This window comes from Molothrus aeneus, chromosome 14 (genome assembly GCF_037042795.1).
Source record: "Molothrus aeneus isolate 106 chromosome 14, BPBGC_Maene_1.0, whole genome shotgun sequence".
In the NCBI taxonomy this organism is placed as follows: domain Eukaryota; kingdom Metazoa; phylum Chordata; class Aves; order Passeriformes; family Icteridae; genus Molothrus; species Molothrus aeneus.
Window position 1 is genome coordinate 17,389,662 of NC_089659.1, and position 27,928 is coordinate 17,417,589.

Below are 27,928 nucleotides of genomic sequence, written 5' to 3' on the forward strand. Positions count from 1 at the left end.
CTTGGGTTTGTAGAGGCCTCTGGAAGATTTCTGCCTTGGTTCAGGCTCTGGCATTTTAAGTCACCTGTTCTTGCTGTGCTTCAGGTTCGGTGAGGATAACACTGATTTCTCTTCAGGAAGGAACATTCTGATGAATTCTTTGGAAATAATTCCAGGAAGTAAATTGCTTCTAAGGGAGCATTAAATTTAGGCATTTAAAACCCCTCACAGTAACATATAATAAAGAAAAACTTAGCAATAAATTTCTCCGTCTCATGCATTTAATTTTTAATAAAAAATTTCTATTACATAAACCTTTTTTCAAAATAACATTCCACAAATTCTGGCAATTATGTTGAGGCTGAACTGAATGTTCCAAGCTAATTTTGTTCCTTTCTTATGCTGTATACCAAGTAGCTGGAAAAAAAAAAAAAAAAAAGTGTAATTTTCCTAATCCAGAGCATTTTAACAGAGTGTTTGCTGCCACAATTTAAGAAAAGGAATCAGAGTACTGCTCTAGAAGGAAAGGAGGATCCCTGACTTGTAATGAGCAGTCCCTGGGACTGTGTTTGTGTTGTTTCTGGTCCCCTGATCTGAACTGGCTGAGGTCATAAAACCTTTGGATCAGGTCCTGCAGAAACAGAGCATTTGTGTGGTTCAGGTTTTGCATAGATGCTTTCAGAATGCTTTCCCCTCCCAGAATCCGTCCCCTTTGAGTTCAGTGTGCTTCCTTAGCACCATGTGGGCTGAGTTCCGTGGGATTCCTTCGCCGGAGCCCATCCTCTCTGGGGGATGAGAGGGGAATCTCAGAACTGAGCCCTTCTGCAGGACAGAACCTGCTGGATCCTGCAGGCGTCCTTCACACCTGTCAGACCCTTCCCCAAAAGGCAGATTGTTGCTTTGCCACTGCCCCCACACAAACAATAAATAATGTGAAATTAGGCAGGCACCAAAGTGCTGGAAGCGCAGCAAGCGAGGGCGGCCGGCCGTGCTTTGGCGTGAATTGAGGGGAGAACATTCCAGAGCACCCCTGGCAGGGCCAGCCTCAACAAACAGGTCCACTTGACAAATTTCCCCTCCCTCTCTGCTCATCTGCAAGCTTTCCTTGCTATGAATTCTCTCTCCTGAATTACCTGTGCAGTATTTCCTGCAGTCTGATGGCAGCTTGTAGCTGGCTCAGATGCTCAGCTCTCCTCATTACCAGCACTGCCTGGCTGCCCAGTGAGTTAAATGCTCCAAGTTTTGTACTGCCAGGCAAATTTACCTGCAAAGAGCCAAAGACCCCGTGCCAGAATTAGGTTTGCATCCAGAATCCTCACTTCTCACAGAGAAATGAAATTCCTTGCCCAAAAGGCTGGCACTCAGGTTTGCCACTGAGTGAAGGAATTAAGGAAGTGATGGCACAGTGGTGGCTCCTCCCCAGGCTAATCCTGATTCCATTTGATGTTGCACAGACTCATGTTCATATCATGTTAAGAGATGCAGATGTTTCACTCACAGTATTACTGAATTTCCCCCAGGCATTTGGTTCTTATTAGGGTGCTGTCCTGGCATGATGGGATGTTATCCTTTTTTGTTGTTTTTCATTCTTGGTATTTTTGGGAAAATTCAGTTTCTGTTCACTTCCTCTTCTAAAGGTAATTTGCTAAAAGGAAAAAAAAAAAATGGGCATATGTGGAGACAGCTGTCCTGGTGAGTCCTGAGAAATTGGCCACAATCTCAAAAAAGTCCTGTCTCTGATGATGCTACATTGTTTGTGGTGCTGTTAAAAGAAATAATAGGTCATGAATGGAAATCTAATTAAATTTCTACTTTTCAGCTTTCTATCACCCTTTCATTATAGCCTATGACAGGTCCAGTGACATGTATTTTCTTTTTACTTTTGCTCAGAAATAATCTCTCCATGCTTTTTCTAAATGGCCACTGTAAGAAAGTTTGTGGGTTTGGGAAGATAACTGTCTTGTGCTGGGTGTCAACACATGCTGAAGGTTAGGAGCTGTGTCATGCACAGTTGTCTGCCACATCCCAATCCATTTTTCAGTGCTGCAAGGAAGGTGTGAGCCCTGCTGGGCTGGAGTGGCAAACGTGGTGTGAGGGTATTGACTGGGAGAGAAGCACATTTCTGTTCCTCCTTATCCGACACCCCGTCATCCTCTCTGCACCCTCCTGCTGCTTTTCTGCAAACATTGCCACTCTTCACAGAGCAAATTAAGTTTTCAAGTAGGTTTTCAACTTTTTTCCACGGTGGAGAAGGAGAATAATGAAAACCCCAGGCACCACAGCCCATGGACTGGGTTGCAGAAACCAAAGGAGATGCTCAGGATTGCTCTGCTCTGGTCCCTCTTGGAATTCCAAAGGTTGGGATGGTTCTCCCTTGGCTCCTGACAGTGCTTTGGTGGTGGAACTCTCCAGCTCATTAGTTTCACCACCTCTTTTAGCTGCAGTCTGTCCTGACAGCTTGAAAGGGTATTGATTAAGGGCTTAACTCACTTTTTATCACAGCTAATTATATTTTTTTGGCTGGGTGCTAGATTTCAAGACATTGGGTTTGCAGCAGCCTGCAGCACACGGAGGGGTGATTATAACTTGAGTGAACTGTTTGCTACAGGTTCTCACTATCAGCTATCAAAATTAGTATTCATAAGGAGTTTGAGAAGGAAAAATTTCCAGTCTTTTGAGATACCTGTTAAGAATTCAGACCTTATTTTCATCATGAGTACATGGCTGCTTCTCATCTTCCCTTACTCACATTGCTGCTTGTGAAAATCTGGGAGGGGCTTTGAGCAGTGAACCCACACAAATTGTGCTGCAGAATTGGCTCTGAGGCAGCAGTTGTGTTTCTGAGAGAGATGGTTGGAGCACACCTTTGAGAATGAGAGATGAAGAATTAACCAGGGGCAAAGGTCCTATTGTACTAATTAAATTTAATTACATTTATACGAGCATCAGTAGAGCTAATGCTTTTTTTTTTTTTAATAGTGTTTACATGGTTATAGAGTGTTCATTGTAGTGAGGTGCTGAAGTTTTCTTGTTGTTCTATGCCAATTTCTTTTCTTTCTGAAGCTAAATAGGTATTTCTAAATGCATCCTATATCATCCTAAATTACGTAATTTAGTTAATCTGGGAAACATACTAAACCCAGATATTTAGGAAGGAAGAACAACATTAATTAACATTAATTAACTGTAAGGAATGAGATCAATATTGTCCTTTTCCAGTTACTCCAATTTAGTTTCTCTGTTCCAGTTTCTAAACAGAGAGCTGGTGCAGGGTGTGGGCAGGGGTTTTTTGTGACAGTTTTCAGTCACTCAGGTGAGGAAGCATCTTTCCCATTGCTTCCACAAACGTGCTCCTGTACACGGCCACTGCTACTGGTTTGCTGCATCCAAATTTCAGAGGTGGTTGCTCGACTCCTCCAGCATTTTGCAGTCAAAATCTTCTTGCTGTGAAAACAAAGGGTTTTTGTTAGTCTACCTGAGGTCTTGGTGGGCTGAAGAATTTTTATTAGCCTGGTTATAATGATGCTTACACGTATAATTCCAATTATATGCAGATAAAATTGATAAATGCCAGCTTTCTTTTATCTGCCCCTCTCTCAGCTGTTCAGGTGTTTTTACTGTGTTTTTACTGTTTTGCTGGGCTCATTTTCCTTACCTGGGGAATTTCCTTACCAGGATGGGTCCCGAAAGGTGCCCAGCAGTGAGAGATGCTGAAAAGCAATGGTTTTTCCTTCTTACTAATGAATTACAGGGATGAAATGTGTATTTGTGTGCTTCCTCTGCATCCTTAAATGCTCAGTTTTGGGCAGAGTATTTGTGTGCTTCCTCTGCATCCTTAAATGCTCAGTTTTGGGCAGAGGCACCAGGCCTGTGTGTGGTGAGGATGTTGAGCACAGAGCACACAAAGAGGGAAGTCTGGAGTAATTTGCAATGAGCATTTGTAAGTAATTCCAGGTATTAAGTGTAGCAGTGCTCTCTCCCCCTGTGATTTTCTGCACCCATTTTTTCGGTCTCTTCCTTGATTGCTAATCAAATTGCATGCAGGAATGTTTCCCTGATGAGTCTCAGTCTGGGCAGTCTCTCAGATGTGCTTCACCACCACAACATGTAATTTGATCACTGTGTCTATATTCTAGAATTCATTGCAGGGGCTTGAAAGTGTTCCCCTCTGTGCCAAAGGCTAAATATCCCAGAGGCTGCTAAGTGGACCCACCCCCCAAGTCCAAGAAAATAAATGGAATGCTGATTTGATAGTTTTAAGTGCAATTTAAATAATCACAGTATCCCATTTCATAAACTGTGTGCTGCCACAGGCTTCTCTGCTTTGATTTTCGTGTTTGGAAATGTTCAGCTGGGCTCTGTGTCCGTGTGGCCAGGGAGGATGAGGGGCTCCTGGGATGCATGAGGAGGAGGAGTGTGGCCAGCAGCTCATGGGGGAGATCCTCCCCCTGTACTCTGCCCTGCTGAGGCCACATCTGGAGCACTGTGTACACTTCTGTCCCTTGGTTTTGTGATTTTAAAGAAAAAAAAAAAAGGGGAGAAGTGAGAAGAGTGAGAAGATAATAATTATCCCAATTATCCCTATATTTCTGAAGTGTTTTCCTTTTTTTTTCTTTTTTCAAAAGTTGCAGGCTTTCATGTGCTTGTCTAAGCTCTCTAGAATGGGTCAATGATCCTGTAAAATTTGGATTTGAGGCAATAATGAGGAGCACATGTGAGCAGAGTAGGAGACAAAACCCAGCTGTTACCGCATTGCCCGTGGTGGCAGCCTTGGACCCAAGTGAATTACAGACCTTTTTGGAGCTAAACTGCCAGCCTGGCCCTCAAATATCCCTGTTTTTCTTATTGAGCTGGCTGCAGCTCCTGAGGATCAGCAGGTGCTATTTCTGTGCTCGTGGAGATGTGACACCAGCTGCCTTTGTCCCCTGCTTGTCACTCGTGTGCTTTGCCAAAGGTCAGGCCCTGAAGATTCCTGCTTAACTTTGGAGTCTGGTTCCTGAGGCTGTACCAAGGCAAATTGTCTGTTTAAACACTGTCTGGAATAACTTGTCTTTTGCTTACAGTGGGCTGATTTGAGTCACAGTCTGCAATGAATTATGAATGCAAAGGAGAGGTTGCAGTTCAGTCACAAATTGTTATTTATGGAATTACTGCTGACTTCTCGTTAGCACTTGTGAGTGCCAGAGCAGCTCTTGGAGGAGTTAGGAGATTGCTTGATGAAGATTCACTTATTAAGATGCATGGCTGGCCAATATAGTGGTCATCACATTGATTTTGGGACTGGATCAGAGTGTGAGCAACCTTTGCATAGCTGAGGAGTGAAAAGCAGCTAAACTACTTTGGGCAACTTCTGAGTAATTTTTTTTTTTAATTTTTCTACTCTTTGTATTAAGAAGTAGCTCATCCTTTCCTTCATTTCTTCTTTAAAAGCTTTGAAATAAAGAAATTTTTCTATATGATAATTTTTTTAAAGTAGGACTTTGTATAATAATGCAGGAAGATATTGCACAACTAATCCTTAAATTTTCATTTCATATGGTAAAACCTACAGCAATTCCCTCCACACAGGCAGATTTAGTCTGCTCCAAGCTTTGTGGTTCTGACGAGCAAATTATATAGGAATGTCAAAAGTGTAAACACAGTATAAATACATCTGAAAAAATAGAATGTCTACCAGATATTTTATTCATAGGCATGGACCAGTGTCACCTAATCAGGGGGGATACATGTCTCTTTGAACATAAACACTTTATGGGTATAAATAACATAAACTGATGTTATGTTGTGCCCCACCCTCGCGTCTAAATCTCTTTTTGTTTAATTTTTCTCCTTAACAAAAATCATCTGATTGCTCAGAGGTGAATACCCACACATGGTTTAGGTGTTTAGTGGTTCCTACAGTCATCCTTTTGTGCACTCACCTTCTTTCACACCCTTTCTTCTTTTGGGAATATCCAGGGAATACACTTGGCTTTGATGGAACCACTTAAAAACACATCCAGGTGCAACCCAGGTGTTGTGAACAAAGGGACCTGGGGGCCCCTAGAAATTCAATACCCTCCTGAATTTCCATTCTGCCAAACTTAAAAACCAATCAAACAAACAAACAAACAAACCAAGCAAAGAAACAGCCGCCCACCCCAACCCACCCTGGATGTCCAATGATTTATTTTCCTGGATGGGAAAACTGCCATTGATTGACTCAAGCTTTGAGCTGGCTGAGATAACACAAATCATTACACTTTAAGCTATAAACTGCAAAAATTGAACTTTCTGCCTTCGGTGGGGGCATCTCAGTGGGAACCTTTTGTCAGATGCGAGCTGGCGCCGAGGAGACATTGACTGCACAACTTTCCATTGCTGGAGTTAATTGTCTGCCCCTCTCTCCCTTCTCCCAGTTGATCTGGTTTTCAGCTTTTTCTGCAAACACGCTCCCTTGGAGGGCAGGTGGGAGCTTGGGCAGGGGCTGTGCTGGATTTCTGAGCTTCAAAACAGAACTGAGAGGGTCAAGATCTGCCTTGGACGGCCTTGGCGAGCAGCAGGTGCCACAGAAATTTCAGTTGTGTCTCCCAGTTCGGGGGCATTCCTTGAGGGAAGGCAGAGGGGGGAGGTTCATGCTCATTGTCCCTGTCTGGGTGTCCCTGCCCTGTCCTGTGGGACAGGAACAGCCTGCAGGTGGTGATCAGCCAGCAGAATTTGATCTTTTCGGTTTTATTGTGTTACTTTTAATCAGCTTAGCATTTTGCAAATTACCCTTATGTATAAAATAAAAGGAAAAATCTGTTTTCTGGTTTGCATTAATGCTTGAGATCTCTACCAACTGCAATGGAAAATATGTCCAAAATCACATTAGGTTTCAGTATTTTTCATTCACTGAACCTAGGAGAAAACCAAATTAGCTTGTTCTTTTTTTATGGGTATTATCAAGAGTCTTCTTAAAATAGTTTAGAAGTCAAACTATCTAATTATATAATTATTTTGGATGAACAAAAAAGTAAAAAGTCTGAGGGAACAATGTTTTCAGCTGTCTGGGATTAGCCTGATTTATTCTGCTTCCTGTTTTGGACTTAATTATGATATTACTAAATATTCCCAGAGGTTATCTCAGAACAAACAAACAAGCAAATTAAAAAGGAGTTTGGTTTAAGTTTTCTTTTTGATTTGTTTTGTGGTTTTTTTGTTGAGTTTTGTTCGGTTTGCTCTCTTGGGGGGATTACTTTTGGTTCTTTAAAGGCTTTAAAATGGCTGAAGAACTTGGTTAATCCATGTGCTGCTTGTGGCGAGATGAAAAAGAACATGACATAATTGAAGAAAGGCTGGTGTGAGAGCTAATGTGGTTTTCAGGAGCCTGTTGAGAAAATCATCCCCAGCAGTGGGACTCCACAGCAGCTTCTTGCAAGCACCGGGAGGGGAATTAATTTTTGCCACCATCCCCTTATCCACAAGGCACTGAGGGCCCTTGGCCTGTTGCTTAGAGATGGTTTTGCACAGGTTGGTGTTGAAGATTAGGCAGAATGTTTGGTTACCTGTGCAGTAATTCAAACTAAACAGAATCTGCTGAGAAAAATTTGCTGTTCCCTCGTTCAGGGTTGCTATTTTCAAAGCTTCAGCTGCTCATGAGGGAGTGTTTGTGTCTGGAGCTGTAGCAGAGCTGCCAGGGATGCAAGCTCGGACAAAACCAACCTTTCCAGGAGGATGTGATGCCTGGTGGCTGATTTGCATTTGCATTGATTTGCCTGTGCTGTTGTTGGATTACCTCCAGGCTGGTGCTGGAAGTGTGGGCTTGTCTGTTTGATCCCCCATTAGGCCCTTGCCTGTCTGTCCTATTGATACCTGCCCCAGGCCGGGTGAGCTCCCTTCCCTCCTGCCTCTGCTACTGCAGAAATTCACTGGGGAAAATTCGGGGTGGGCACAGCCCTGCTGCTCTGGTTTTGTCTCTGAAATAAATGGCAGTAAAGTATTTCAGCATTCTTTTAATGTCACTTTAAACTTCGTGGAGCTTCTGTGACAGCTTTCCTGAGGAAACTCTCGAATCCTTCTGTAAAGCAGGACTTTGGTTCGAGAGTCTTTTGGGAAATGCTTTGGTTATTTTCTGCAGAGAGCTCTTTGTTTTCATTATTTGATACAAGTTGTGTTAATGATGAATTGCAGGACAGATATAATCACTGACTGCTTCTCTACTAATGTTTTCTTTGTGAAGGGAAAGTTAAAAATTTAAATAATCTCCCCTTTTCCCCCAATCTAGTTTTGCCAGTGGCAGTTTATTGGGAGTCAAGCTGTAGCCCTGTTTTGTGTATCTTCAGGCTGTCACCATGTTTTAGGTTATGAATCTGGATTTTATTGGGGCTTTTACCCCTCATTTCACCCAACAGCTGTTGGGAGGAGGCAGGGGTGGGGTAAGGTGTGGATGGAGTTTCCCATGTGCAGGTGAGGCACCTGCCAGGGTATGGTGGTGCTGCTTTGGAACATTTTAAAAGTCTGAGCAGATTCAAGATTGATTTGCTGACAGGAGCATCCATGCTTCTAATGTAAGTGCTGCATTCTGTTGCAGAGCTGATAAGGTGTTGGACAGGACACATTTCAGGCTCTCCCAAAGCTCAGACTGCTCTTGTGGAATGAGGGGCAAGCTCTGGTGGGAGCAGTGCTGTCAGTGCAGCTGCAGAACAGGAAAAAGACTCATTTACAGGGGATAGCAGAGATTGTTATGGCTCAATCTTCAGCTTCATGAACCTGCAGAGCATTTCAGCAGGAACTTTGCTTGTCAAGGCATCTCTTCCTTAGCCATGGGTTTCTCGGCTCTGATTTGAAGATTTCCACTAATGAAGATGTCTGTTCCTCACAGATGGAATACACTGCAGAGCACCTCTTCTGCAGTCACCAGGTTTTCAGTCTGGTTGGAGCAGATAAGATCATTATTGTTCTATCACGTAGCTCACAGAGCTTTAGTGTTGGATGATGTTCTCATGGAGGTTTTTAACCCATCTGGCTCCATCGCAGCAGGCTCTGTTACCCCTCACTGGGCTCCCACTGCTACCAGCCAAATTACTCAGAAAACTTTTGATTGAGTCGCTTTCTTTCAGGGTTGGTACTGTTCTAAGTGATGTTGTATGTGCTGGTATTTATGTGCATTATCTCTGTAAGATGCACATGCATGATTCCCAGTTTGGGGCACTCTGTGAGAGTTTATTGAAATGTAAATAATTCACTTTGGTCTATCTTGAGAGAGAATAGCTTTTTCTCTGGGGAAGCATGCTAGATGGAGAATGTGAGATGAGATTACAACTTGCCTAAGAGTGTCCCCTCTGTCCAGGACTCTTGATTTCACTTTTGGATTTTGCCAGTGACACAGCCTAACCTTCAGTCATGAGAATCAAGAGGGCAGAGCCATTTGTGCTTTGGTTTGTTGCTTTGTGAGTTGTTTTAACAACTGTCTTTTCTATTTTCTTCTGAAATGGAGTTCACATTTCTAAAGCCCATTCAAGTAAAGAATGATGTGGATGTGCAAAATACTATTATGCTATAGGCTGTTTTTCACATTTCTAACACCTGTTGTCAGTCTGGGACAGTTACTGTACATTTCTATTGCTGGGAGAAGGAAATTTACTCCAATGCAAAGCCCACAGGATGTGAAAATGCTTCATGTCCACCTGGAAAGTGTGAGACTAGTTCACTGATAAGGAACTTTGCACAGTTCTGCTGATAGGGTGATGTGCTCAAAGAGATCAAAGTTCCTTTAGTTTATGTTCTGTGCAAAGGTCTGAGTTTGGAGCTCCATCTCCTTGTGGTTCTGATTTCCCCATTGCAAATACCATGGTTGTGTGTCTTTGTTATGGAACTCAAGTCACAGTTTGTATTTCTGCAGCTGAGCCACCTACACCAATTGTGCAGCTCTTCCTCCCCTTCCCTGCTCACCTCTGGCGTTCCCCCGCTCCTGAACAAAGAGATTTTTAAGAAGCCTGGGCAATTAGCTATAACAGTAGCTACCAATATTTTTGATTCCTCAACATTATATGAAACTGTCAGAAAACTCTAAACTTCACTCCATTAAAGGGAGCTGCTGAGGTTCATGATGTGCCTTGATTTCTGACTCCTAATGAAAACACATTTCAAACTCTGTTCAAACACAGGATGTTCAACAATAAGCATTTGCTTTCCTCTGATTTTGCACTAAGAACCAATATGTTTTTAAACAAAATAGAATTCTTAAAAAAATTATGGTTAGTCCCTGGTGTAAAGAAGGGTCCTGAATGCGTTTGATAATGGAACAACAAAGAGCACGAAATGAGCAAAGCTGATTCTGCAGATGTCTGCAGATCAAACTGAGATGGAATTGAAGGAGAGGAGCTTGTTGCTTCTGAGGGTTTAAGTGCCTTGCACACCCACTGCATGCTCTGAGCACAATAAAATGTTCTATCACACATTCCCTTCATCATACCCAGCGTAAGATCCATACTCCTGCAATAATAGCAGGAATAATTAATTCTGGCTTAAGTATTTGGGAAATTATTGAGTGCTGCAATTACAGGCTTTCCAAATGACAATCTTTAGGAGCAAGAAGCTGCCTCTGCATTCCCCCCAGATCTGAGTGCACTGAGAAACTTCTCTTCAGCACCAGAAGGAAAAAGCCCCTGCAGGAGTGAATCTTGATGTAGTATTAATTGGGTAACACAGAGGGTGCATTTAGAACAGGACAAATAATCTGCAACACAAGTTTGATGAATTCCCTTCATCTCTGTGCTGTGGCTGCTGCAGCACTTTTGTTTGTATTGATCTGAACGGCGTGGAACTTTTCTTTCATCTGTCATTTACATTCATTTTACCTCTTGCAATTGCCTCTGCCAGCTTTACATGCTTGTTTTCTGGTGAATCTATTAATAAGATTTCCAGTACATCAAAAGAATTTCTATTGGGCAAAGGTAGAATATAATACACTTGAGGTGTAGGAGGGTTCCTAGCTGCAATTTTACCTACTAAAAGTTATTAATGAGTTTTGTGAAGTAAAGAAAATAATTGGAAAGCATAATGCTAATTGCATGCTATAGATTTTCCTCTATTGCTTACTTGTTTAGCAAGTGACTTGCAGAATGGAATATGTGCACCATAGCTTTTTTTCTGATTGCAATATGCCTTCTGAATTGACAAAAATAGGCCCAAAGGTCAAATTAATTAAAAACAGTAGGAGAAAGAGCACAAGCTTAATGCTGCAAGTTTGTATTTACATATTCTTGCCTGAAAAATGTGCGAGGTACATTTTGTTGTGTGCAAAGCCCAGATGCTGTATGCCAACAAAAATAAGAAATATCTTAAAGAGTAGAATTAAATTGAATTCTTCACTCTGGAAGATTTCTGCATGATGATGATTTCAGGGTGAGCAACCAGGGCACTCAGCATGGGTTTTGGGCAGTGTGATTGATGCAGGGGTGCAGGTCTGTGGCTGTGTGAAGAAGGTGCCCATGCCCACACTGTCCCCCTGTTACCCACATGACTTTGCCAGCTTTGCCCTCATTAATGTTATTGCCTTTTCCTACTGCTTTATTCCAAAATCCTCCCTGGTTCTGAAGCACCTACAGCAATGTGCCTTCCCCTGAGCTGTAGGAACACAGAGCACACCTAAAACCTTGCATTTGCTCCTTCATGGCTGCATTTACAGGGACTTTTGCCTTTCTGGACCAAGCAGGGCAAGCAGTTGCCTTTTCTGATCCTGACCTTGGTGTCAGCCTTGCAAAAGTACTTCAGATTTATTGCAAGTTTAATGTGGTTTGTATGGAGAATAAAATTTACCTCTGATTTTACTGAGCTGTATGTGAAGTTTGAATAATCCTGAAGTAAAGATTGTAGGGGTGTTAATCTTGTGTGTGGCAGGTGAGGAAGCAGAGGTGGCTCTGAGAGCACTCAGGGAGCTGCAGGAGCATCGCTGGCTGTGCTCTTGGCCTTCCCTCCCCAGCCCCTGGGGCTTCTCAGCTCTTTGGGGCACTTGAGAACTTTCCAAAGGTGCAGGGACTCAGACTGAGGATTGTGCTACTTAGGAGTACACGGCAGTGCAGTTTTGGGGTGTATGCAGTAAATGGCTTGGGACCAAGCAGATCCTCTGTGACAGGGGCTCTGAGTATCTGTGCAGTCAGCAGCCCCATGAGGAGGAGCTGCCCTCCAGAGATGCCCAATCCTCACTTTCAGGACTTCTCTCCTACCTCCTCTTGGTGCTTTGTGTATTTTTGCATTAGCAGCTTTCTCCTGGCTGCTGCAGTCGCCAGGTGAAGTTCTGCCTGGGTTTGTGGTTCCTGTGTGTGGCTGCAGCTCACGCCTTGCCCTGTTTGCCAGGGGAGCTGCCCAGGTGCCAGGCCTGGGCTTTGCAGAGCCAGGTCCTGGTGACAGAGGTGACAGAGCCCAGTCCAGAGCTGACCTTGCTCAGAGCTGAGCTCTCAGTGGGGCTGCAGAGCAGGAGTGCCACGTGTGGCTGGTGACATGGGACAAGGACAGCCGTCCCCTGCCCAGCTGAAACAGCAGCTCTGGGCTGGCTGTGAGCAGATAAAACCTGCCCCAGCCTTCAGCTGGATCCTTTCCATGTCCCTCACCCAGAACTGCATCATTCCTTCCTGCAAACTAACGTGTGCTGCATCTCCTCAGCAATTTGTGCTGCTGTGTTTTTGCTCCAAGATGAGTGAGTAATCTTAACAGTGCTGAAGAATGGCTGCACTGAATATGGAAATAAGCTGGGAAGATTTAAGGAACAAGGGAAGGCTAATGGCTTTATATTTTGCTTTGCTGAAATGACACAAGTGGTGAATTGTGAAAGGCAGTTATATATTCTGATCATCTGAAAGGGCAATTGCAGAGGCACCGCTCTGGAGGAGCGAGGGATGAGCTCACTGATACAATGCAGCTCTTCAATTTGCAAAATTCTTCCCATTTGAAAATAGATAGTTCAGACATCCATTTAAGAATGCGTTATTAGCATGTAGTTAGACTCTGGTAACTTTGAATATTTCATGTATTCTACTGTAAATAACAGCTAAATCTTATTCATTATCACCCTGATAATATAAGCTGTGAAAATAGTGATGCAAATGGGAGATTTCTGACTTTAATCAAATAAAACACAATCATTTTCTTAAAACAACTTGGAGAGAAAAATAGATCTTTCAGATGTTTAAAACAAAATCAAAGTATTGTTCACCATAGCATTTATCACTCAGAATCTTTACAATAAGAGGAGATTGAAAGAATGCAAAGTGTACCAGTGAAAAATTCCTTTATTTCACTATGTGGAATGACTTCTCTTATTGAGAGCAAAACTGTAAGATAATTGCAATTGGAAAGGGAATTTCAGGACAAAACTTTTAGCGGAAGTTTTCTTGATCCAAAGAAATTTTCCTGGACTACTGGAGTCCACTGGAGAGTGTCCTGCTGATAAAAGTGTTCATCCCAGGATGCTGGAATTCACTTTGTGCAAATCAAATGCAGCATAAACTGCCTCACTGCTTTCAATTTTTGGCCTAGAGCTTTATTTTATATATGCCAGCAGCTTTTCTTGGTAACTCTTGCTTCTTCCTTAACCAGTTCACCTAAAGGTGGAGTAAGTATTGCTGAGGAAGAGAGGTGACCTTGGAGGCCAGCACACTGTAAATTTAAAATTAAGGAGGGGTAATCAAGGTGGTTAAAAGATATTTTCTCAAGGTCACAAGGGTATCTGCTGCAAGGAGAGCTCTCTTATACAGAGAGCAGAAAAGAGAATGCTTTCACTGCTCTCTAAGAAGGTCTTGAGTTTCCTCAGAGTCCATTTTGGGCAAGGGGAAACTTTTTGTCTATTCTTCCTCTTCTCCAGAAAGAGCAAGATAATATAAAAGTAATAAAAGCAATAAAAATAAAAGCAATAAAAGTATTGACAGCTGCATGAAATACATTCATTTTATCCTTGCATTTTATCTCTCATCAATTCCCATTCCAGCTAATCAAACACTTGATATCAAACATTATAGATTTCCTGCTCTAACAAATAAAATGCTGTTATAATAAAGGTGTGCTGTCATGACAAGTGGAATGAGACAGTGACATGCCAAAGGCCTGCCTTGTTACTCATTTTAAAAGGCTCCTTTTGGCTTTTTTGGTGTTTGTTTGGGGTTTTTTAACCATAATAAAATGAGGCAATTCAACAGCTACATGAGTGTAAATCAAACATAAGGTTAAGGTTACTGCTGGTCTGTATTACATGAACTGCTTTATAATCATCCACAATGGGAGGAAATATTTTATTTTGTAGATTGAAATGCAGCTGAAGTTGCACCACTGCTTGAACTGGAGCAGTTAAGAGCAGTCCTTGCACAAATCTTATTTTGCTTCTGACTTTGGCACACTTGCAAGCCAAAGAACCAAAATTAGCTAGAAGTCCCTTTTTCTGGGAAGCACTAATAAGAACAGCTCCATTTCCTGCCTCAAAATGATGAAAGCACATTTCCAGGCTGTTTCAAGTGAACACTGGTTTGGCTCCTGGGCTTGCACGCACCAGTGCTGCTTCAGAAAGATTTGACCTCTACAGGAAAAACTGAACACAAAAAAAGGTGGCAAAGGGAAATAGGATCAGGTCCTTGAGGTTTTTTCCAGGTCTCTCCATCCCTAATGACCTCCTCAGGGTTGAATTTAAGGCTTGGCCTTGACTATGACACAAAAATGACCTCACTGGAGGTCTGTGAGTCATTCCCTGGAACATTTATCATTCCATGAGTCCATGCCTTGCTCATGAAGAAATGTGAAATTCATTTACCTGTGCCATGACTGAAATGTACAATTAGCACAATCAAATTAGAGCCAGAGTCCCGTGTACGTTTATGAAAGTAGAAATTCTCCTCCATTTCAATATTAACACAAAGAATTCACGATTCTGATAAAACCTAATCAATATTTCTGCTGGAAAAGGTTCCTGCTGCTGGGGCAGCAGTCAGAAGAAATGTCAAATAGTGGTGAAATGGTTCTGTATTATTGTTTATTATGGTGTTCTTTTAACTGTAAAATGGCTTTGCCTATCAGATATCAAGCATTCAAGATGATAACACCAAAGATGATGGAAATTGAAGAAATGTATTAAAGAAAAAAAATCAGAATTGATATTTTTCTCTTTTTCAAACTTAGCAACAGCACAGCCGTAGTGCAACTTTCATGTGTAATTTTAATTTAATCACATGTCAAATTGAAGGCTTAGATGAATTAAACTTTAAAAAGCATGCTTTCAGCTATCATTTTGACATCTAGCATACAATAACTGCCTTTCAAAAGCTAAATAAAATGTTTGACATGCTTTAAATGTTATTTCCAGTTTTATTTGCTTTTTATTTCACTTCTTTGTTGTTATTTCGAGAAGCCCAGAAAATACAATTTAATTGCTTAATGTTGCTGGGGAAAGTCTTATGAGAGATACTCTGGTAGAAGGAGGATTAGTGTCTGGAAATAAATACCCTTTGAAGTTGTTAATCAGAAATTTGTCGAGTTCCAGGTTCATAATGGGTTTGTTCAGCAATGATTTGGGGAATGGGTTTGTTCCATGACCTCAGTGCTGTGAGAGGACGATGGGGCTGTTGGTTTAGCCCTTGGTTACTTCAGTAAAAAACGGAAAATTCGCTTCTTGAAGCCAAGTGTTGGTTACAAACCCCTTCTTTTCCCTGCCTGCATGGGAAGGGTTTCCCAGAGCTCTCTTGCAATGGCCAAGAGCTGCAGTATCTGACATTTCCCTTATCAGCTCGCTGCAGTTTCAGCTGCCTGCAAGAGGAGCCTGCGGGGACCTGAACGTGTCATTCCTGAAAGGCACCGAGTAAGAGAGTGCTGGAGGTACAAGATAGTCCTGCAAGATTATTCCCCATCACTTGAGAGAATTCTTTGTGTGAGTGAATCCAGCTATAAGATCTGACAATTTGAAGTCATTTCCATTTGAGCAGGTGTAGGGGCACCATCTGTTCTGCTGGTTTTCTGTGGAGGGAGTAATTCTTTCATTGAAAATGTACAAGTCTGCCTGAGATGATCACCCATGTTGAATTTCTATTTGTCTGGGCAGCCAACCCAGCTTTTATTTGCCCTTTTGAAATTGATAGGTTATGCTTGCTGCATCTAAATAAATTAACAAAGTGGGAGGGGTTATTTGAATCAATAAAAATGAAAGCCTAAAACTATTTACTTCTGTTTTACTACTGCGGAGCAGTTAGATTTTTAATCACAGTGGGAAAAGCCAAAATTATTTATCAAATATTCCTCTTCTTTAGAAGGCATCCAAATACTGTATTTTCCCTTAATTATTAGTGAGTGTGTAAGACACCAGTTACTAATGTTAATGAGATTAAATTAGGAGCACTGGCAAAATTTCTAACAAGTATGTCAGAAAATTCTATCGGATTTCTTTTGGAAGTTTTAAAGGGCTGAAAATGCAAAGTCTTGCCAATATTCAAAAGGGTAAATATGGTATATTGGGAAAACAGAAGGTCTGCTTGAGGTGACCAACAAATAGACAATCAGGAGCTGAAAGGGAAGCAACCAATAAGTTTGGGGCAGTGGCTGGAACATCTGAACTTGTTTAATGAAAAAAGGCCTTGTTCACCAAGCTTCATCTGTGTGAGATGATGATTCAGGTTATTGGTGTTGGCAGTAGCTGAGGGTGGTGCTTTTTTCTGTGAGGAAGGGAAAACCTGATTTTAATGCCCACTAAGTTCTGAAATCAGCTGGGTGTTGTCACTTTGCACAGTGCCTCTTTCCTTCCCCCAAAAGACGAGCCCTTCATTTTTATTTTTGAAAAAACCCAACCAAACAAAACCCCACATGCCAAACCCAAAACCCAAACCCATTCCTATGCAAGATCACTGCAGGAGCCATTAAATAAATCATAAAAGATCACTGCTAAATTAGAAGAGGTGAATGCAACAGTGATGTGTCGCTAATGAAGTGTTTCTGTTTGTGTGATAATGGTGAGCAATTTGGCATCTTTGCAGATATCCAAGAGAAATACAGATCCCTGCTGGCAAAAATGGAGAAGTTTAATTTGAGTGAAAAATTATAATGATCTGTGTTACATACTTTGCCTATGACAAAGCTATCAAAATAATGTAATAAGATCTTAGATTTAATATGCCAGGCTGCAAAACTTACGGGAAATCCAGACTTATGAAAGAGTTAAGAGAAACTCTTTGAGCTGTATTTGTTGTGCTCCGCTCTACTCTGTATGGCGAAGGGAAAAATGAAAATACTGGCTTGTCTCTGTTGAGTTCCAACACAAAGACACGTTTCCCACTGGGTTGATGGTTGGATCCTCTCAGGCTGTTTGTTTTAATGTTATTCTGAGAATTCTGCACTGATAGTTGCTGGGTCCTGTTTGTCTCAATGAAAGCCTCTGCAACAAAAATTGCTGTTTTGGAACAAAAGGTGATAGTTGAGGATAAAAAGATAGGAGCTGGAAATTGTAGTTTGATTAGGGATCTTCTTTACTGCTTGCACTTGAAGATAGTTGTTTTCTGGTTATTTAAGGTATTTCATACCCTCCTAACGTTTGAAGTAAACAAGCGACTGAGAAAATTAAAAATTTATTTGATTACTCCTTTATTTACTGGCTGCTAATAGTGGAGAGAAATGTTGAAGTAGTCCCGTTCTTTTGTACTGTCTCCCAGCATCTCCTAAATAAGGTCTGTTTTAAATCAGAATTATCATCTAAATAATATAATTAATTCAACATAAATTAAAAAGTAATGTTTTTTCTTTATGATCTCCTTTTAAATGGATATTAATTTGCTTCAATGAATGAAGATAATAAGGTTAATAGTTTAATGTTCCTCAGTTGATATCTGCTGCTTTTTCTATTACCTTTTTTTTCCTTTTTGATTATAAATTGGCTAACCCCTGGTGTATAATACCAGAAATCATCCCTTCAGTGTATCCAAAGCTATTTACTTAGACTCATCTTTTATTATTCCCACTGCCACAGTCTAATTATTGTAGTGAAAGATTGAACACAGAATAGTTTGGGGCTTTGATCAGTCTTCATATAAATTTCAATAATGAGAGTAAAAGGTTTGCGGTTTTCTGAGATAATTTGATCCCTCCAGACACACTCAGCTTTTACCAAAGGCAGTGAATGCCATCTGAGACCTCTGACAGCATTTGTGCCTGGTCTGTGACATCTCTGCAAGCAAAATGCTTTTCTCATGCCAATAAAGAGTGATTTAATATTTTTAAATGTGGCAGAGAAACTCTAGACTGCTGCATGGTTTTTTTCCTTAAATTTTCACTTCATTGTCCCCTATCAGTTTAATTGTCTGTATTACAAGTCTCTACATCAGAATCCTCCAAGAATACATAATAGGTTTGCTTGCATTTCTCTCTTTTTGAAAAAGTCTACCAACTGTCATCCAGATAAATAAAACAAACCATAATCCTTGTTATTCCATTACTATCGGTGCTGGCTCCCTTCGGAGATAAATAGAAAAGCAGCTGGAGACTGAGGATATTTTGTAATCTTATAAATTGAAATTTAAATGCCTCAAGGAGGAAATTTCCAAAATAATTGTGACAGAAGATAAGTCCGGGCTTTTGGCAAAATTTTATTAGAATTACTTGTTCCAGATCGTTGTCTGACGCCTGCATGAATTAAGGAAATGGCAGCACTGCCATGCAGAGGAATAGCTGAGTTTTTTTCTGTCTTGATGAATTTTTCTGGAAGTGCTCTGTCATCAGTGTTATCAGGTGTGACACACTCAGGGACACAATCAAATTTAGAATCATGAGCCTTTAGCTGATGCCAGTTGATTTTGAATCATATGGGTCTGATCCTTTTGACTAAAAGCATCTCAATTTATGCAGCTAAATATTTACCATTTTTAACTGAACATGAGGGTTAGTTAGAAACATTTTTAATTTTGCTTGGGTTATGGGATTTGTTTTTTCTTACTGGACTAGGAAGTTAAAAAAGCATTGGTGACTTTCTGGTCTCCTCTACTGTCAGCTGGTTCAAAATCTCTGCTGTATTTTGACAATGAACCCTGGAAATAAATATTCCTTTGCTTACACTCAGTGTACCCCAGATGCACAAAGTAGTAACCAGCTGTACAGAGCAACAACCATGGTGCTCTCAGTCATTTTCAAAAACTAGCATTGGTGTCTAATGCTAAAACTTGGGCTAAAAATGTTTTAAGAATACTTAAAATTCACTGGTAGCTTGGAGAGGAGAGGATATAACACAACACAAAGGCAGTGCAAACCTCACAAAATACAGCTTTTACAAGCAGCTCATGCAGTGGAGGTGGATTTTTTTTTTCATACTGTGAATACCAAACTCATTTCAGATGAAAGAAATAGCATTTTCCCTTTCCACATGTCATAGCTGTACATCTGTGCAAGCTGGGTGCAGTTTTGAATGCAGGGAGTGAATGAGAAACATTGCAGGAACGATTTCACTGGCTCAACTCAACAAAACTTCACTTATTTGGGCTTTGAGGAGAGAAGTGATTGACTCTGCTGGTGTGGATGGGGCTCTGAGAGGCAGCTGGAGTGCAGTGCAAGAGGACACATCAGTAATTTCTGTGGGTTTGGGGCTGTGCAGAGACACCCCGTGCATTTTCACCCAGCTGTGGTGGGAAAAGGCAGCAGGAGGAGCAGGACCACTGTCCCAGCCACAGAGCCCTGGGGCAGCTGCAGGCAGCCAGCTCTGGCGTTCAGTGAGCAGTCCTGGTGACCCCAAAAGGGCAGTGGGGACACTTGGGGGTGTCAGCTGGGACCCTTTCACCACCTGGGGCACTTGGGGGTGTCAGCTGGGACCCTCTCACCACCTGGACCTTTCCCAGCTGGCTGCCAGGCTGCCCCAGCAGCCACAGAGGGGTTTTCTTCTCCCATTTCCACCTCATGGAATTGGGATCCATTCTGTGTTCAGCTCTTCAGAGCTCAACTGCAATGTCTTGGCTTGATCTGTTCCAATGTTTCTCAAAGATCTGCCAGATGAGGGAGAGTCTAAAATCTGCAAATTTGATAAACAGGAAAGCAGGACTGGAAGGCAAGGGATGAAATCATCTGGAAGAAGGGAATGGCAGGAACAATGAATGTAAAGTGCCACGCTCAGGCTGCAGCAATCGATGGCAATAGCCAAAAAGGAGGAGAGGATCAATAAAGAGGACCTGGGCATTCTGATGGTTGGCAAGGACACAAATGTGTTGTGCTGCCATGGCAAGGGAGCCTGCAGGAGGAGTGAACTGATCCTGCTCGGGGCTGTCAGGAGCTTGGCTGGGGCTGGGTGCAGGGTTTTGGGCAGAGCTTGGAGCTGTGAGCGAGCTCCTGCATGGGGGGAGCAGCCAGAGAGAGCAGGAGCACCTGACAGATTGAAATAATAAGGTCTGTTTATTCTGAAGCAGAATAAAGTGCCAAATGCCAGAAAGATGAGTGGGAATAAGCAGACCGTGATGGATGGGACTGAAGGAGTGATTTATTTTGTAACAAGAAAGAGGCAGGTTCCACATTAGGAGAGAAGCTCTCCATTAGCGGTGGTGAGGCACTCAAACAGGTTTTCTGGGAAAGCCCTGAGTGCCTTCCTGGTGGCTGTTAGGAAGGGCTGTCACTCTCATCTGTCAGGGATGGCACAGGTGAGGCTGGTGCTGCGTGTTCTCGGCTGCACGCGCTGCACAGCAGCTGTCTGTGGGCATGTGGAACAATGTCACCGTGACAAAAAGAGACTTGCAAAAGTGGAGGAGCTGAAAACTCAACGTAATTAGCAAAAAACTCAATGTAATTGAATGTTTTCAACACCACCACCCTATAGGAACCAAATATCTAGGGACCCCTGGCAACATCTGCTCTGTTAGAAACGCTATATACTTTTTTTGCATAATTGCGTCAAAAGTCTGGTCTTCAATTTTGCTAATCCCAGCAGTTCTGCATCCAGAAAGTTTTGCATTGCCTTTCAAATGGAATTTTGAGTAACAACAACCTAAGAATATTTGGAACAGTTTGTTTTTTGGGGTTTTTTTGAATCTTCCTGTTTCGAGTTTGCAAAACATGGATATCAGACACATCAAAATGAGCAGGAGAGCTGCTTGTTTTTCGTTCATATTTTCTTTTAGTACTGGGAGAGATTTACATTTCATAAATTCAGTTCCTAAATCATGCAGGGTCGCTTAGGCAATGAAAACTCTGTCCTGTGCCTGGTGCTTTGTTTCATCTGGCCCTTCCTTCCACATCTGGGCTGAGGTGCTTTCCATCCTCAGCTCCCTGGTTCCCAGCTCCCAGCCTTTTACAGTTAGGTTACAGGTCTGTGGTACAACAAAAATCAAAGGAGTTGTAATGAAATATCTGAAGGAGAGCAGGGGAATCTGCTTTTCATTCATTAGCTTAACGCCTGTGCAAAATCTATTGAAATTGTTTTCAATACAGAAGACTTGTTGTTGTTTGTTCTTTCTCTGCCTCAGAAGAATCCAACAGCATTATAAATGTGTCACATTCTTTAGGCCCAAAAGTGTGGAACAGCTTTTAATGGGAAAGAAAATGTTTTTTGAAAACTAGAAAACTCAGCAGTGAAATAAATTGAGCCTCAAAAAGTGATTGAAATCTCCAAGCCAATATTCAAAAGGTATCCAAAGACTTGTGAAGTCTGACAGAATCTCTTTAGTTTGAGGTGTCTTTCATTTTGCATCAGGGCTTACATTTTTAAAACCCAGCAGCAAGCAGTGCTGTCAGGTGCAGCGGGTTTGAAAGCAGCTCATGAAAGCCTGAAATTGTGCACAGCTCTGGGTACCGCATCCTCGGCAGATAACCAAAGCAATACATTTCCTAAATTGGCTGCGTTGAGCAATGACCGTGGTGGAAACCGTTGTCGTTCTGTTCCTTCCTTGTAGCCCCAGCGCCGGGTCACCTTCCACCTGCCAGACGGCTCCCAGGAGAGCTGCAGCGACAGCGGGCTCGGAGACCACGAGCCCTCGAGCGGGGCCAGCGCGTCCCACCCGCTGCCCCTGGGCTTCCCCCAGGACGAGTTCTACGAGCAGGCGTCGCCCAACAGCCGCACCGAGGGAGACGGCAACTCCGACCCCGAGTCCAGTAAGTGCAGAGCTCTGCTCACCTCACCCATCATTGCAACCAGTCAGCCAATCAATCTATCAACCAGTCAACCAATCAATCTATCAATCAGTCAACCGATCAGGCTTTTTGTTCCTGTGGGTAATTATTAAAAGTGAGCGTTGGTTTTAGCGCGGCTGAAGAAGCGCTAAGTGCTGACTTCTGCTTCTGAAAGTGGGAGGTCGGGCTGGCTGTTGGGAATAAAACACTTGGGGCTGTTAAGGGTTTATGGATGAGCTGGTGTTTTTATGGAGCTGCTGTGCTGGGCACAGAGCAGCTTTCTGAGGAGGTTAGCGCTGCTGCCCTAATGGTCATAAATACCACGCCGAGGGAATTCACATTTTTTAACGTTTCCCTCTCCGACACTGCTGTGTGCTGTAGTTTAACTCATGGGTGATGAGCAGCTCTGTGAAAGGACTGCAGCCTCCAGAAATAAGGGTTTCTTGATTTTCCCTCTGAAAGCAGCCATGGTGTGTAGTAATAATCTCAGTAGAGTTTGTCATCTTCTGCCATTGCCACTGCCTCTTTGTGATGTCAGAAACGGGGAAAATCAACAGGAGCAGGAGCTGTGGGCCCTGGCTCTGCTCCCTGTGCTGTGATGTGATAGCCAGTTGGAGACTCCACTGAACTTTAGTCAGCTGTTCATTGTCCAGAGGCTCCTTATCTGGATTAAATTGAACCGTGCCATTGATGGAGAGACACCTGAATGTCTCTAAGCCTCCAAGGCCTTGTTAGCGGCTTAATAAGTGATTTGAAAATACATCTGTTCTGGGCAAAACTTGGCCCAAAAGGTGGATTTCAGCTGCTGTAGTGTATCAGGAGGAATGAATTAGTGAGTGCTGTGCAGAGTGTAGCTGTAGAAGGCAGCTACACTCTGCGGTGGCAAATCCAGCAGAGAGCATTCCCTGCCACTCCGAGCTGGCTGTGCCACATTCAGCCTGGCTCTTGGAAATCACCTCTGCCTTTGCTGCCCAGGACTAGAGCCTCAGGGGCTTTTTGCACACGTGAGGTGTGTTGTCCTCTTTTTCTTTCATTTGTAAACTATTACCTAAGTTTAACTTTATAATTTGTAAGGTGATATGTTTACTGAAATAATGGCAGAATATTATGTTTTTCGAGTTGATAGACAGCTTGAAAAGAAAGAACCATCAGCTTTTTTGGTCTTGTGTTGGAAACAATCATCATTTGCTTTATGCATTTGAGGCTGTAATATACCAATATTCTAGGCACTCAAACTGGGTTTTTCACAAAGTTAAGCTCTAAAGGGCTGCAAATATATCCCCAAGGAGAGAAAATATCAAGTCATATATTATTTGCTGCTTTTGCTTTGCATATTCGTGGTCTGAACTTTATTTCCAGCTCTTTTTGTTGCTCGTAACTGATATTTATACTTTACTGGAGTGAGAATGATGTAGAGGAAATCAGTGTCCAGGGCCTTTCCTGCAGAGAGCATGGGGCAGGAGCTGGTGTAGAGGAGCTCTACACAGAGCAGGCATGTGCATCTCCTCTTGCCATTTACAAAGAGGCTTAGGTTTGGGATTTGCCAATGCTTTTAGCGCCCAGGGTTTTTGTTGGTTTTGGTTTTTGTTGTTTTTGTTTGGTTTTTTTTTTTATTTCAGAATAAATGTGCACCCTGACTCCTGTAGAATGTGGCTCTAAAACCAACTCAGCTCTGACATCTGAATGTCACTGCCACACATCCCTGTGAGCAGGCTAAGCAGGCATCAGATGTCTTTCCAAGTGTGAAGTTGAAGAAAGTTTAATCACCTGTCTAATTACCTGACAGTTCAGTTTTAAACTTGAAGTCACAGTTTAATTGGAGTTTATTTTATGTGAAGATTTTTCTTCCTTTCCAACTTGTGTCTTACTGAAACAATTTAATTGAAGTAGCACGATGGTTACAGCAGGGAAACCTTCTTTTGTGGTCCTTTTTAGTGTTTTATTATATTATATATTTAATATATTTTTATATATTTATATATTTTTATATATTATATTAATGGCAGCATCTAGCGGCAGGAACAAAAAAGCAGAAAAAGGGGAAGACCCACAGCATATTTGTGTCCAATGTGCTGCTGCAAAGTGACTTGGTGCAGATGACAGCAACCCAAAATATCTGATGAGCCTGAGGTCCATGTGGTTCACTTGTGCATGCAGGACACATTTAGCCAGCAGTGAAACAGTAAAAATAGCTCTGAATTGATGGTTTCCTCCACAATCTTCTGCTGGATTTTTGGTTGGTGTTTTTTCTTTATTCTAATTTGGAGTGGCTTGATGCATTCAAAGCATTTCTTGTTGTCCTTCATGGACTAAAATGTTAAAAGAGACAGGAAAACCCAGTCAGGTAATCTGAGCTCATACAGCAGAACAAGCATGGAGCTTTATTGCCTCCCAACATCTTTAATATCTGACCTGTCTTAATCTGAAACATTGTCTGATTTGTTACCTGATGGGGATTTAGTTCAAATTTGCCTGCCAAGGAGAGAAATTTGGGCTGAAATGATGTCAGGAATGTCCAGAACCAGCCAAGTGCCCAGTGAAAGCTCCTGTGGCATCACTCATGGCCACGTTCAAAAGTGTTTTCTTCCTCTTGCTTTTCCTGACTACAGTCCTTCAGTGTTATTTGTTTCTCTAATACATTGTTGCATTTTTGGAGCTTTCCATTTGCTAGCAATAACTAAGCATTTATTGCAAAACACTGGAAAAGATGAGCATAACAAAATAAAATAAAGAAAAAAAACAGCCTGAGAAATATTGGTGAGAGGAAGCTTTACAAATTCACATCCAATACAGGACTGAAGCAAGGAGGGGAAAAAAAAATAACTGTAAGGTTATAGCGGTTGGAAAACTGTGAGAAATTTATATGTAAACCTTTGAAATTAATTGACTGTGCTAATTAAAATTAGAAATAGGCTATTTAAAATGATTTGTCTTCTCTTACTTTTAGTTCCTTCCTTAGAAAAACATAAAGTTCAATGTGGTAGATGCATCATAAGGAAGAGATGGCAATAAACTGTCACACTAAGTAAATAGTAAAATAAAAAAGCATGTAGGTTTGTAGAGAACCTTATCCTTAAGTAACAGCACTCTTGTACGTGGTATTCAGATATTTTCTCCTCATAAGTTGCTCAAATAATGATGCTCCAACAACTCCTTATGCTAAGGATTTTAACCAAACCATATTTTTTCCCTCTGTTTAAATACAAAACACACTTCAAGCATTAACAAAGACCAGCAAATTCTCTGTGTCTGGACTTCCCTGGTAAATTCTCTCCCAGTGGTGCCCTCTCCGTGGCTGTAAGCAGTGATGTTGATCAAAGGGGTTGAAAGGGGCACGTAAACCTCAGCTCTGTTGGGTTATTTAATACATGTGTAAGATATTAATGACAAATTTTCATGCTTCACCTGTTTTTATAGCCTTATCAAATCTGTTTTCCTTCCTCTAGACAATAAAATTATTTCACTTTTTGTTTGGAGGAAAAATAGAATATGACTAGTTCAGCCAAGAAATTGGGCAGAGCAAGAGGAATGATTGCAGCCTGGGGACAGGGAGTGTGGAGGGGAAGCCAGAAAACCTGAAAGTAATCTGGAATTAAATAATAGCATCATTTTGTATGAAGAAAATGGAAGTATAAACAAAGCTAGCTGAAAATTAAAGTTAATGAGGCAAATCACACTGAGATTTCAGGGTCTCAAAGAGAAGCAAACTGGTGTATTAAGGAGAAGGGGTCTCCATGAAGAATATTTAACGTGAATTAGTGGCTAATAAGCCAAGGAAGTTGCATTGAAAATCAGCAAGTGTAGAGCTAAAGGGGAATCACTAGACACCATAAGTTTGTGGCCATGCCAAGCTGGTGCTGCCAGAGGTGTCTGGCTGATTATTCTTGTCTCCCAATCACACCTTCACACTGTTCAAGAGCTGTTTAGGTGGGACTGGATTGAGGAATTCTGTGGTGTTGTGAGGTCCCCAGGACGAGGTGAGAGATAAAAATCTGTCTCCAAGTTCTCAGAGGCTGATTTATTATATAATGATATTATATTATATTATATTAAAAGAAATGATATACTAAAATTATACTAGAGAAAGAGAAAGGATAGGAGACATCAGGATGCTTGACAAGAATGACAATGAAAGCTCGTGACTGACTCCTCTGAGTCCAACACAGCTGGACTGTGATTGGTCATTAATTAAAAACAATTCACATGGAACCAATCAAAGATGCACCTGTTGCTAAGCAATCTCCAGACCACATTCCCAAGCAATGATATAATTATTGCTTTCATTCTTTTCTGAGGCCTCTCAGCTTCTCAGGAGAAAATCCTGGGCAAAGAGGATTTTTCAGAAGATATCATGGTGACAGAATGCCTGTGGGTTCAACCCCTGGGGAGGGGGAAAGGTAAATTTGAAATCCATGGATTCCCCAGTTCTATTTGTCCCACGAGGCACAGCTTGTGGACAGCACATGGGGAAATGAGGAGCAGCTGACCTGGGGCAAAGCTCTGCTGGCTTTCAGTGATCACCAGAGAATCAGTCCTAGGAAGAATTGAGACTGCAGTCTGTGGTGTTTGACCACATAAGAGGGAGGTTTGCAGCAAGGGAGACATCTGCTCATGATTAAAGACAGCACACATTTCTTCCTCAAAATTAAAAGAACACTTTCACCTTGACTTAATTTCGATAAGGATGATGTTGATGAGCACAAAGGCAGGCTGATGAAGAGTGATGATAATGGCACTAAAAGTCAGAGCAGGTTCACTGCATTCATGTGGAGGAGAGGAGATAATCCTCCTCCCAGGATATCAAAACTGATAGTGTTTTCCTTATTTTTTCTGTAATTCTCACACACAAAGTGTCAAGAAAAAAATAAAACTCTGGTCAAGCTCCACTACTGGAAAGCATTTACAAAGAAACTGATATATATATAAAAATATAATGTAATAAATGGTGTCATGGGATTCCCAAGAGTAGGATGACATTAGCTCCATTATCTCACTTCCATGGTATGTATTTTCAACATTGGGGAATACATGTACAGTTCATCTATATATATATATTTAAGGACTAATAACTGTTATTATGACATTAGGGTGGAGCATTAATAATTAAGAATGAAAAGATGTAGAATAATACAAGAATGGAAAAATCTCCATAATTATCTTCATTAAGGAGTTTGGCATTAAAAAGCAGGAATGTGTCAATGAAATATTCCAGCAGCTCAAAGCCAAGCATCACTGACAATAGAGGAGGAGGTGTGCATGACATGAGAATTGGATTTTGCTAAGGATTTGAAGTAATAGCAGTGGGATGAAATCTAATAGTTGAGAGTCATTCTCATAGGAGCTGCTGTATGTAACTAGTATATAAATCACCAGCTGAAAATGACATAAAGAAAAAAACCAACTGAGTATTACAAAGATAAACTATAAATCACCAATACCTAATGTGACTGTGAAAAAATCCTGGGTTACTCCTAGCAGAGGGAAAAAAAAGGAGAAAAGAAAAAAAAACCCAGGGGGTGGCTGACACCATAACAGGCCTGTTATGAATAGGGTTGGCTTCCCACACTAAAGAAAGGTGAATTCTCATGAGAAACAGGCATAAAGAAATATTATTAATGACAGGGGAATGGGATGCCCATATACAGAGAAAGGAATTAATATTGGCTCGTTCAAATTGCAAGGTAAAAGCTGCCTGGGGCTGCTCTCACATTACAGCAGGGAGGGGAAACCAAAATACAGCCCTGGGCTGGTTCCTGGCAATGGGCTGGAAATTTGGGGGCTGCAGTGAGGAAGTACAGAAGCAGAGCATGAGAATTCAGCCTGGCTGTAAAAAGGAGCTTGATAAACTTGTGAGAGAGAGGGCAAATTAATCCTCTGTCTGTGAGAGCAG

General features: G+C 41.7%; 1 protein-coding gene across 2 annotated transcripts in view; it reads left to right on the plus strand.

Moving 5' to 3' along the window:
• Window positions 1-27,928, plus strand: part of PCDH11X (protocadherin 11 X-linked) — a 427,533-nt gene that overhangs the window by 282,015 nt on the left and 117,590 nt on the right. For both annotated transcript variants that reach the window (XM_066559811.1, XM_066559812.1), the window contains one exon: window positions 21,822-22,020. In XM_066559811.1, coding sequence (XP_066415908.1) covers window positions 21,822-22,020 — 199 coding nt within the window. The remainder of the gene's footprint in view (window positions 1-21,821; window positions 22,021-27,928) is intronic.